The following is a 13,277-nucleotide window of genomic DNA, read 5'->3' as shown; positions in this document are numbered from 1 at the left end:
TCCTCCATAGGACTCTCTATCCCCCCCCCAACTGCTTCTCAGGACAGGTAACTATATCTTGTGTCTGGAATCATTTCCCTCCTTCCACCCCCCCCCTTCTTTCTACATCTTTAGTCAGCAACTGGGTTGGTAGATCAGGGACCCCTAAAATTCTCCCTACAACCTATCCTTTTCTGATTCCATCTTGGATGCACCAAATACACGGCACATGCAACCATCATAAAGCTAGGTACACAGGATCCAAGTACTAGGAACCAAGAAACATATACTTACCATTTTCCATGTGCATTATGTATACCTGTGTGTTTTTGTAATAAAAATATAATCTTTGATTGAAAGTTATCTTTCTCCCAGTCTCCTCTTTAAGCTAAACAAGGGATTTTCTCTGCATTACACTATTTTGTTATCTAGCCTGTGATCCTGAAGTTTCCAAAAGGGTAATATAATAATTCACCTTAAAACATAATAGCCCTTTTTGGTAACAGCTGTGAGATACAGGAAGCTGGACTAGATGGGCCTATGGCCTGATCCAGCAGGGCTGTTCTTATGAGCTAAGGAGACAATGACTTCTTCACAGGCATATACAGTATAGCACTTATATAGGTCTGATTTCAGGTTTGGAGACCCAGGTAGTTAGTTTAGTTCAGCTTGATATTCTTTCTGGAAGCCAATAAACCTACATGATGTAGTCCAAGAATGAAGACAGAACTGACAATTTAATTTAACCTACCTTAGACTACTGTTCCTAGTATAAATGCTCATTAAGTCCATTCACTTTTGTGGTGTGATTATATTTTTTTGTCATTTACAATAGATGCAATTTGGAAGAGATCATTTTCACATTGTTTCTTGATTCACTTTCTAACATTGAGTGGCAATCTTTGTATTACATACATCCTGAAAGTAAAATGGATGTTTGCAAAATTGCTTATTAAATGATCAAATTGCATAAAAATGATCTTGAAATATACAGTTTTGTATGTCTTTTTGGAATATTGATCTGGCTATCCTAGTGATTGCTGGTCATGGCAAAAAAAATAAATACAAATGAAGAGATTTAATTACTCCCTCTTATGCTTCTGTGACTGTAATACAACACAAATTTAAGGACATTTTAAATAGATTTGATGGGCATACATGCATTTAATTCTGTAAGGGAGTGTGGCCACCATGCTGGCCAAGAGCTCATGAGTTACCAACCATTGGAAATATTGTTAAGTCCTTTTGATTTCGTATCCTGGCTTCTGAGTTTTTGTGGAAGCTGACCCTTTGTTAGGCTAGAAATCAGGATTTTTTTCCCCTAATCATGGCTATGACCATTCTAATAATTCAATTGGGCAGTTGCAAGAATGAGAAATGCTCAGTGTTGGTGAAAGTGTTGAACTCATATGCCAACTCTCCTCTGTAGGCTACGCGTTTCATTATGCTGGTGGGCACTGAGGCATTCATAAATTTCAAAATCAACCTCAACGCACTCAATGTTAACTCATTGCATGGAAATATTCTATATTACAGACTTCTCAAAGAGCTGAAAAGAGCTTCTCATGATGCCTGGAAACACTGCATTGAATACCCATTCCATCTTTATCAGGTAGCATTTTGTCATCATGAAATCAGTCCAGGCATGTTTAGACAGAATAAATTAACATGGGCTAATTTTTATCTCCTGTCCAACTGGCCTTCTTTCTGATGACGCCCTGGGGAATTGCAATGTGTTCAATTCAAGAGGATTTTTTAAAATTGCCAGCTTAACACTGTTCTCATGCGCAGACAAGAAGTAACTATGGAAGCCATGTACTGAACTGCAAATTTATTCCAAAAGCAAAAGCAGGTACTGAAAACAGACAGCTGATATCCTTACAAGTTTGAAATTCAGATGTTACAAAAATGTCAATTTGTACAATATACAACTAGAATGAGGCTTAGAATTGATTCACAGTTGGGGAACGCCTCATTCAGCTACAAAGTAAGGAGGTATCAAAGTTGCCTATTTCTGGACAAAACACTTTATATTCTAATAATCCATTAAAGCGATGGAATAGACTCCATGCCAGCATCTGATACATTTTTTTAGCACAGTGAACTTATATGACTCTCACTGCAGCCAATAGTACAGCAAGAAACTGTGAGCTGAGTGACATCTTCATGCCGTTTCTGCATAGACCTTTGTGGCTTGCCCTGGAGATCTTTTTCAGATTCTGATCTGGACTGGATGAATTCTCTGAAGTGGGCTTCTGGCTTCTCAACGTCCTTTTCACTGGCATCTGTTGAATCAGGTGGTAAATATGGGTCACATACTTGAACTGTTGCATGGAAAGGATTTAGATAAAGTGGGAGAGGGCAAACTTTGGACAATACTGAACCTCCAGAGACAACTGAAATAAGAGACTGTGAAGTCAAAGTCTGATCTAATTTAATTTTCATGTGTTTGGAATCTGCATTTTTCATGTTTGCAACATAACTGGAAAATTAATCCTAAATGTATTTAGATAGAAATAAATTCCATTGCCTTCGTTGAAATTTATTTTTGAAGGGATGGATTCAAGTTGGAAAGTAATTTCAATAGGATTATCCTAGCTGTGCTGAAATCTGTCTTTAGAAGCAGCAGCCTTGCTAGGATCATTCCAACGTGTGGGAATCCATGTTTAGAGAAATACGTACTTATTGTGCTGTGGAAAGAGGCAATTCACCAAAACATTTGGCTTATAGAGATAAAATTTTATAGTAAATTCTATTACATTTTGACTTTTTTTTTGGCATTTGCTTTCTTCTTTCCTTTCACTGCTGAAATAGATTCTACCTTCAAGACAAGGGTTGGAGGTGGGAGGGAGAGAAAGAGTTCTCCCCAGGTCAAATGGAAATTGAATCCAAGACCACAGTGACCAAAGCACCTTCTCAAAAGCAATCTGGCTGACATCAATGGGACTTGATTTTCTGATCAATTTCCAAATATGCCTATAAGCTGACTCTCTTAAAACCTCTGGACTCAAGTCACAGGGATGTATTAGGTAAAGCTCTGCTACTTCATGTACCTATGTATATAACCGTGCAACTCCCAGAGTTACAAGTAGCTTGTACTCGTATAACCCAAAATTAAATTGGGTTGTGTGTTTATATTGTGCACATGATGCCACTGATTGAACTCAATGAGCCTTTACATGCATAAAGGGCTGAGTATTTGGACAGCATATAATTCAAATTCTTACCTAAAAGATCTTGTGGATAGTCAGTCAGTTGTCTTCTCCAACGAGATCCTCCGCAAATAAAGACGACTGCCCTTACAAAGTCTCTCCCACAAAGCCTAACAGGTCTTCCTTCTGTGCTGACTTCAGAGATAGCCATGGAGAGAGAGAAGAAAAGCAGTCCTAGAACTATGCCTTTCATCTTGTGAGAATAGCACCTAATCCGTCAGAGCAAGAAAGGAGATGGCCACTGAGGACTAGCCAAGCCCTCTGAACTATTTATACCATATGCTCATCTTTTCAAATGACCGGTTTGATGACACGTCAATGTTTGTCAAATATTTTGTATAACATTTAAAGTGCTTTAAGATTTGCACTTAGTGTTCCTAAATTGTAATTACGATTTTTATGTATTGCTGTGTTGACTAGCAATAGCAATGCACATAGTAGTCTGGCATATTTGTAGAGCCTCTGCCCCATTAGATCTACCCTGCAAATGAATGCTTCCTGCAAAACCCCCTGGTTCAGTTAATTATTACATTTGTCAGGAGGGAACTTGGGGAAGTCATTTATTTTTACTATGCTCTAATGCAGGGCAGTGCAACTTTTAATAGTAAGGTGGCTGCATGACCCTGGTGCTCCTTCCAAGTGCGCAGATGAAAAAGTAATTGTAGAAGTCATGATGTCGCCACCAATTCTGGGTTCTGGGTCACCAAAGCAAGTGGCGGAGGAGGAGGTGGCAGTAGTGAGTGTGGTGGGGCTTTTCCATTTCCGCACTGTGCCATTTTGGCTTTTTTCCAAAGGAAAGCAAAAATCCACTGAAGCAGAAGTTGGGTGATGGGTGTGGCTGGGCTTTTTGAGGGCCACGGAAAAAGACCTCACTGATCAGATGTGGCCACAGGCCTTGTGTTGGAGCACCCTGCTGTAATGCACATTGGCTATAGAATGTTCCACTGATGGCCCAATCCCTTCAACGGCCTACTGCAGTGAATCTTATCTGCTACCATAGGCCCCATTGCAGCAGTGTGAAGCCACACCACCATCGCATGCACTAGAGCCATTGACAGAAATGGCCAGCAGCTCTGCATGTGCACTAGGCTTGCCTGGACACTCTGCTAGCCCAGGTAAGGTAAAGGAGGAGATGGTTTGTGGGTAGTTTGGGGGAGAATCAGGGCAGGGGTAGGGGCAGGGGACAGGTTGGAGGGACTGACAGTCCAATCCTGAGCTCCCATGGCATGCAGCTTTGGTGGCATCGAAAATGGCTGCCGCCGCATCCTGCACACCACAGGCTACCACAGGCAGCATCACAGCGGAAGGGGACTTTCGTCCCCTTCTCTGGGTTAAGGGAAGTAGCCCCGCAATGGTGCTACTAAGGTAAAAGCATTCCTGTAGGGTGCCGAGCCCCACACAAACGGACAGGATCCGCTCCACCGGACCTGCCTCCGTCACTCCCTGCTCCCTCCCCCTGCATGCCTCCCACCCTCCCTGCCTCCAGCCTCCCCATCACTGCTCCTCCCTGCTCTCTATCCACCCTGTGCCTGCCTTCCCCCTCCCTAGAACGCCTCTTCCCCACCCCCTTCCCGTGCTGTGACTTGATGGTCCGTGCAACTGCCAAGTAGTGGAGGCCGATCACCCACCCGGCACTAGCCCAGCACTGGCCAGTGCTGGGCTAGCATGGGCACTGGTCCAGCGATAAGCCTCACAAATGTGTCTTATGGTGACAGTGTGCACTGGTGATAAGCCAGCACATCAAGCTCAGGATAGGGCTCTAAATCTTGGCAGCAAACGCACACATCAGATCCTGTCCTCCACTTTCCAATCTGCCCTACCCTTCTCTTCCTTGGGCTCATAGCTGGCAATGGTCTGAGGAGACTCATACGTGGTCAAAAGGCCTACTGAGAGGTAAGTAAAAAAGTTCATTATTGACTTCTCATTCTCATTGACCTTCCATTTGCACCCCATACTATATTATTATTATTATTATACTGCTTTTCAACGAAACGTTCACAAAGCGGTTTACAGAGAAAATTAAATATCGAATGGCTATACTATATATGCTATATATACTATAGTATGACAGGGATAGAACTGGGCTGTTAGCTTTTAAGTAGAGGACTGCCTTTGTACTTCTCTCCCCTTCCCCTATCTTCTTCCTGTAGAAGGCTGCTACCATTGAGACAATAGTAATTGGTAAGGAAAATAGGTGTAGAAAAGACAGCTGACAATACTTGAGGAACTGGCTCCAAGTCAGTGTTACCTCTCTCACACACAGGTTCTTAACTTGCCAGCAATCCTCCTGAAGGGGAGAGGGCAAAGGCTGAAGTGGAATGTCTCCAGCTAACAGTTTATCAGCAGTCAATGCTGCGTAAACGAGGAGAAGCAGTAGGATCCCCTGAAATCCAGTGTGAGCTGATAAAGGAGACTTCAATATACAGCACTTCCCCAGCAGGAAGCAAACTGAAAGGGCATTTTTCAGTACAGAAGACAAAAGGTGAGTGATATGTACAAAGGGACCCATCTCAGAAGGTGACACATTTCAAGAAGAACCACCCCAAAAGGGTTAACAGAGGCAGAACTCTTCCATCTTGTTCTCCCAACCCAGCTTGCATAATCAATGCTTCAATGTACCACTGTCTGGCTAATAGTAAGGTGTGTGAAGGCTTGTGATGAGTTGGGGACTATAGTAGTTGCTACCACTTCTTATACATGATAAAATTCCTATATTATATTTCTAACTGGACCTCGACTCCCAACAGGAGGAGGAGATCTATGCTAGGCAGTGAGCATGAGCAATCCTAAGGCCCTGCCCTCTCTAGCCCCTCTTTGGGTTACATGTGAACTAGCATCCAGATATCATCATGACAGTCCCAGTTCTAGGGTGCACCCTCACTCTGCTTGGTTTACTTATTATGCTACTTGAACACCAGCTTACTTCAGCGAACATGCTTATTTTAGCAGAACTGTGATTCAAAACAAGATTTGTTTTAATTACCTCTGCCTATTGAGCTATGATTTCTTTTTCCGTTTTCTTTCTAACTGCATGTAGTAAAATCTTGGAAAGTACCCATTCTTGAATACCAGGTCAGGTTTGGGTTAGTGGAAGCATATGGGAAACCCCATAGTAGTCTAACATCAGTTAATTTGGGATAATTTGGGCAGGAGGTCTGGCAGAATTTTTTTTAGCTTATTGGATAAATTTATAAAACAAATACTACATATTGAGCAATAGGGATTAGAAATTCATCAATTTACTCATTGAAATAGTAAGCAATACTGCTACAAAAACCCCATAGATGTCTTGCAACGTCCATTTTTTTCAGCATCCATAAATCAAATTTGGACTAATATTTACTCTGGTGTATAATAAAATACATTGTGGGCTCCAAAAAGCTTGGAAAGATGTCAGTTGTCTAATAAAACCAATAACTAAACGATTGTTTCCACCCATTAAAAGGAAGAACATATCACTGTGTCATGTTTTAAGGACAATGATAAACAAACTATTTCCTCTAATGGATTCCACCTTTAGAAAACATACAGGATATAGTTTTGTTACATAATTTCCTCATAAAAACATGCAAAATACACATGGAAATGGATGTTAATGTGGTCTTTAATGGTCTGTGATTTTGTTTAAACATTCAGCACTTGCTGCTGAACTAAGGCGATTTTGTAGTTTTAAAACTATAATGTCCATGCATGACAACCCACTGGGTTTATATAGGCTTTAGACATATCCAGTCAACCAATGTGGTGGAACATTTAATGCATGCCTTTTGAGATTAGAGATGGTGTATTTCCAAAGTTTAGGTGTCGGTGGATGGGATACAGTTTGGATAACCATGGTCTTGGATCCAGTGTGCGTGTTATGCAGTGGAAGGTAGTAGAATTCTAAACTTTTATTTCAGACTAAAGGGGGAGGGTTCATATTTCAAAATGTTTCCCTAAGCTAAATAAATAAATTTAAATTAAATAAAAATAATGGAAAAAAATCCCTCGCTGCATATAGTAAATGAGCACATTAGAAGAAAGTGCAGACCTCTCCCTGAACCTTTAGTTTACTATACGCAAGATGGTGTGTGCTTGTTTTGCATGGGGTATTTTAAAATACAAGTACTTGACTGCAGCCTGAAGTGGAACAGTTTAGAATTCTAGTACCTCAGCTCACCGTCTCATTCTGCAGAATATAGAGACTGGGTCTTGTCTCCTAAGTAAATGCATTTCTTTATTTTGACACCTTGTGGCCCAACGCAAGAGGGATCACAAATAATAGAACAAACCACAAGCACAATTACCAAAGTTTCCAAGAATCTTTGAAATGATGTTGTAGTGGCACAAAAGCATTCTCTAATCTTCATCATGTCCAGGCTCACACCCTAGAGAGTCTTTGGCATTTTTTATGGCATAGTATACAGGTCACGGATTGCACAGAATTGGACTGTACGGTATAGTCCTGAGATTGAACTAGTAGGCTTGACTACTTACTCATCTCCCATTTTTCAATAGAAAGAACATTTGTTCTTTCCTGGATCTTTCTTCATGACCTAACAAGGCTGGGAGATGTTTGGAAGGTAGCTTGGAAGTTGACAGACTGAGACAATAGAATGGTCTCTCCATGGGCTCTAATAAGACACCTGGGGCCCTTGGCAGCAGTTTTGTGTTTACAGTGGATGGTCTCAGCTGGCCATAAAGAATGCAGAGCTAACACTGATTATGCTGTCAGCTCCACTCCAGTGAAAGTGGCTTCATTTTCAGGAGCAGTTGTTTCCACATACACATGAGACCTGTGCTATATTGCTTTCTTTACTCAAGGTTTTACTGAACATGAAATTCAGAGGAGGTTGGACTTACACTTGAATATGAAGAAGGGACACTTTGAATGTTGTTTCATTATTCTCATTGTAAAGGACCTGTGCTATAATGAGCATTAATACCTGCGTGTGCGTGAGAGAGAGAGAGAGATATGGGACTTTCAGAGAAAAGTGACAAGGAATTTCAAAAACATTCCCAACAGGTTTGTTATATAACAAACCAGATTTAATAATTACTTTTTTTCATGGTGCATAATTAAAGATTAAGTACCGAATATCATTTTCTTTTTTTTCCCCCTTCATATTAGAAGTGTTTGTTTTAACTACACTGGACTAGCTAGATTAGAGCCAATTATGTCATGCAAAGCATCCACCTGAAAAAGAAAAAAAAAAAGATTACATGGGCACAGTTATTCAACAGCTAATTGTTAAAAATAGTTTGTGCATTGATCAGATTATGTTATGCAGAGACCTAACCTGTCCAGGAGAGAGGAAGTAGCATTGGACTAATAGTCTAATATTATAAATAGCAACTAACAATAGTTTTATTACAGCATATAATGATCTTTCTGCATCTGTGTTTTGTCTAATATTGCCTTGTCTTTTTTAATAAATAAACTGGTAGTAAGTGGAGAGCTTGAGGAGGGGTACAAGCAACTCACTCCTAAAAACTGCTGCCACAGCTCGTAAGTGCTTAGAAGAGAATTTACCAAAAAAAAAAAAACACATCCCAGCAGTGGTGGACTCTCCACAACCAGGGTAAAGGTCATGAAGCTTCCCCCTCCTCTGCGAGATGCTGCCCCCCATGCATGAAACTGCCCCTCACCTCTGGAGCGTGATGAAGTCTCGCGTGACAGTAAAACCGACTGGGGAAACATTGTGAGGCTTCCGCGTGGTCTTAAACTGCACTTCTGGACAACTGGAAGTGCAGTTTCCGATCACGTCAGGAGCCTTGGCAAGGCTTCCGCACAGCCCCAGAGGCGTGCGGACCCAATGCCAAGGCATTTTTCCCATTTGCCCAGCGCTAGGCCCACTTTTGCATCCCAGAACATTGCCATACATTCAACTGTTCATGGGCATTGCAGTGATATGACATCAGCATTGTAGGCTAAGACACCAACACAAATATTGCAGCATCTTCTAAATGGCCTGTGTTGGAAACTGATCCCATTTTCATATGCAGTGCTGAGGGTAGTTTTTGCATTTCCCCCTTCTATAAATGGAATGCAAATGCCAAATTGAGCAGACTGTATTTCCTATTTGAAAATGTCTTTTTTCCCTCTTGGCGTCTCAACTGACAACATTCACAAGTGACATATAATATAAAGATATTCTCAGTGCCATTGGTGACAACACACTGACTCTTGGGTCATGGACCAGCAATTTAACCATAGGAGTCTTCTGCAGAATTTCTCTCACAGTACTTGGAAAAAATGTTCACCCTTAGAAAGCTATGGTAATGATTGGTTTTAATATGCTGCTGTGCAGTTCATGCAATCTCGAACAGTGCTTATTTGAGGCTCTTCAAACAAGTATTTGCTGCTGTTGCAAAGCATTTGCTACTCTTTAAATGGAGTTGAACTTAGTTAATTTTAGATTAGTCAGCCATTTCTACCACTGAAAGACATGCACATCATCAAGCCGGACAGGCATATCATTGGGTGTTTTGTTTTTTTTTAAAGTCCACTGATGTGCTGAGGAGTAAAATAAATTAGTCACAGCTTGTACCCAGAGACAACAGTACAACTGGACACTAGTTTGAGCAGCACGATTCATTAAGAGCGAGCCCTTGTGCTGGGTTCTCTGCTAACAGATCTTCAATTTATTAGGCAGAACAAGGCAGTACGGGAAAACCTGTTCAAACTATATCCCTAATGTGGCCCTACCACATTGCCAGAGCATCCACAGTGTACCCAACACCAAGTACTGTGTATGGCAGATGTAGTGCAAATATGTGACCTTCATCAACAAAAAACCAGTGGTCAACTTTCTGACATTCACACAATTGAATAAGCGTTCTAGTATTAGCTCTGATACATGGAAAAGAGAGCTGACTCATACTGACACTTTATTGGTTCTCTGCTGTGTCATAACAACATCCCAATTGCTCTCAGAACAATCAGTCTCACTGGTCAGTTTTGAGTTAAGAAAATCCCCTTTTTGTTACATAAGGCAGTTGCATTTTCTTTTTCTCATTAACTGGTCATGTTTGATAGAATACAGATAAGTAAGCCTGATTTGTTTCATTACATTTTGCATGAAATTACCTTCCCAATGATATATAACATTGATGGTATTATTCATAAATACAAATTTTCTAAAAGGTTCCAAAGTTGTGGCCACTAGTGGTGACACCCCCCCCCCCAAAAGTGACACCTAGTGACACCACTGCAGAGGGCTAAGGGCCTAATCCTATCCAATTTTCCAGCACTGGTGCAGCTGCATTGCAATGCAGCCCCAAGATAAGGGAAGAAATGTTAACATACCTTGACGAGACTTCTGTGACTGCCTCCCCAACACAGGAAGCAGTGCATACCCCATTTGCACAGTAGCACTGGCACTGGAAAATTGGATAGGATTGCACCCTGAATTAGTTGAGTTGTACTGCTGTGAAACATACCTTCTTGCTGTCTGATGCAATCATATTTCGTAAGGCATACACAGTGACTAATCCATCACTGTCACCAACTAGAAGACAATCAGAATTTTTTGCAAAAAGTAAGGTTGTGAATTTCAAATTTGTAGTGGCAGGATTAATGATCAGGGGATCCAATCTGCATGCAAAATAAGAAGATATGTAATGCATAAGTTGGAAAGCTGGCTGGAACATCCCATTTATCTTATTCTTTGTTTGCCTCACACATTTTTACCCAGCAGGTAGATTCATCTCCATTTCAGCAGGCAAAACTAATGTACCATTATACTCAGGGCACCATGAAATGTATGATCATAGGTCACTGTGTACCATGAAGCATTGTTTGTACTCTGAACTACTATATCATTCCTCACAGTGTTAGTCTTGTGTGATCAGGTCCCTTGAAATAAATTTTGGGCTTGGTAAAAGAAAACACTTCTCCTGTGGCCCCTTTCCTTTGCATCTTGCTGCTATCTTTCTCAAAGGTGGGAGCTAGACATTATACCAAATAAGAAGCTACTGTTGCTGCTACCGTCCCGTAAACCAGCAGTCATGTGTCTAGCTCACTCCTTTTCTTGGTCACATCTAGTAATATAAATGAATGATGTGCAACATAATTGCACTCTAGATTTCTTAATCCACAAGAGACAGCCCATATAATGGTGCAGGGGCAGAGCAGCTTGGAGCACAATGTCATCCCATTATGCTTCTTGTATGAGCACACCTGACATGAGAGAAAAGAAAAGGTGATACCAGGCTGTTGTTTCTAGCAGTTGCTCTGCATTTTGATCCAGCTGTGCCCTCTGCAGTCTGTGATGAGTACCTTCCCATGAACATGGAGAGAGTTCATGGACCTGAGTCAGTCAGGTCACTGCTGAGAATATAATGCTGTCAGTAGGGTGCTTACGCTTGAATCAACAAGTTGCATTCTATCATCCAAGCATGATCTTCTTCTTCTTGGCACCACTAGCTTCCTCCTTCTACTTCCATTGCTGGAATTGGCTGGGGGTGCTGCCACCAGAGGTTATAATAGCTCTGCTTCGAACAGTTAGGCAAGACATTTCCTCCATGCTCAGCACTGCTGGTTGCAAGCTTGAGAATGGTTTCAAATTATCCACTGTGGCATATAATGGCCATTCCACACATGATACTCTATTTGAAAGAGGCACAGTGCCATTGTCTACATCAATTTCTTAGTAGCATTTCAGAAACACTGTCACTTACGTGCTGACACTAAGATCCCAGATTTCGACTCTAGTTTCGTTTGCTGCTGCAAATATATATGCTGAATTGGGAGACCACATTATGTCATAAATAACATTGGTGGTGGAACTGAAAGTCAGAACAGGACGAATTGAATCCTGGCGCCATAATATAATACTCCAATCTGCAGAACAACTTAAAAATACTTCTGAGCTGAAAGGATTCCATGCAATCTTGTACACTGGGCCCTTAATATTTAGAGAGCAAGAGAGAGAAAGAAATCGTTTTATTGCAACGGTATTGTTCAAAATTTCATATTTAGTTGTATAGATGAGGAGGTTAACAACAAGCAGGGCCAGAAGTTTGTTGTTCCTGAAGATTTTTAGAGGATTTAGATTTGTTGTTCCCAACAAGATTTTTAGAGGACATCAAACTTCACTAAGCACAATGTGATGGATGGCACAACAAACCATCTGAATCACATTAATCTCATTGCCATCATCCTAAGGCATTTCTGAATACACATACTCAAGAGACACCCATGTACAGTTGGGGTTGTCACTACAGTTAGCATTATAACAGCTGTCCCAGTTGATAAGCAAGGCAACTTTTGAACTTGATAGCACTTTGGCTCTTCAGCTATGGAGGATGCTGTCATGAAAACTACAGAGACGTTACAGAGCCTGTACTCTGTGCTCTCAGTGCTTCAGATGTGTGCAAAGGTCCTTTGGATACATGGCCATAGACTTCATTAAGGCGATAGCATTTTTAATGCATGTCATGCCAAAGGAAGCTTGTAGGATCTTCCAAGATAGGTTGGTGTCTGAAACAGAAAGTTCATATAGCTCTGCACTGATTAACATAATCAGACCAGAACAGAACTGGAACACTGTTCCATCTAGCTCAGGATTGTCAAAACTGGTGGCAGCTCTCCAGGATTTCAGACAGGAAATCCTGGAGATTTTCTCTTTTCTCTGGAGATGTCAGGGATTGACCCTGGGACTGTCTGGATGTAGCTCAGTACTCTACCACTGAGCTACAGCTTCTCCCATACTCACTTTGTGCCCTCGATAGGTCTCCAGGTATTGCTCATTATAAGAACAGGAGCATTTGTGAATATAGCCTTCTTCAGTTCCAGCCAGGTATATATTAGTGTCCTGAAACAAAATCAAATTATTGTGAATGGTTCTGGCTTTATCCACATTGAGCGTCTTCTTGAGAATGCTACAAGTTTTCTCTGTTCACAGGAATACATGGAACAGGAAATTTTTAGCATAGTAGGGGAACTCTTCATGGCTTTTAAATCAATGATCCTTCTAACTTCATAACCATTCATTTTAGGAAAATAATAAATGGATATTCCCAAAATACTCAGTTTCCAGTCGTTAAGCCTCAGGGCTGCTTCATGCATGACATTTTTCCTGCAAGGACATCAACTCCATACAG

At 41.1% G+C, this 13,277-nt stretch overlaps 1 protein-coding gene across 1 annotated transcript in view; it reads right to left on the bottom strand.

Annotated features, from left to right (window-relative positions):
- Positions 1-8,316: 8,316 nt before the first annotated feature.
- The window catches only part of DNAI4 (dynein axonemal intermediate chain 4), a 38,767-nt gene continuing 33,806 nt past the window's right edge, over positions 8,317-13,277 (bottom strand). The window contains exons 15-18 of the mRNA XM_066624592.1: positions 12,890-12,988; positions 11,853-12,079; positions 10,614-10,767; positions 8,317-8,367 (exon numbers count right to left, since the gene is read on the bottom strand). Coding sequence (XP_066480689.1) covers positions 8,317-8,367; positions 10,614-10,767; positions 11,853-12,079; positions 12,890-12,988 — 531 coding nt within the window. The remainder of the gene's footprint in view (positions 8,368-10,613; positions 10,768-11,852; positions 12,080-12,889; positions 12,989-13,277) is intronic.

Source organism: Tiliqua scincoides, chromosome 4 (assembly GCF_035046505.1).
Source record: "Tiliqua scincoides isolate rTilSci1 chromosome 4, rTilSci1.hap2, whole genome shotgun sequence".
NCBI lineage: Eukaryota > Metazoa > Chordata > Lepidosauria > Squamata > Scincidae > Tiliqua > Tiliqua scincoides.
Note: the sequence above shows the minus strand (reverse complement) of the source record. Positions and strands in the feature narration are given on the sequence as shown.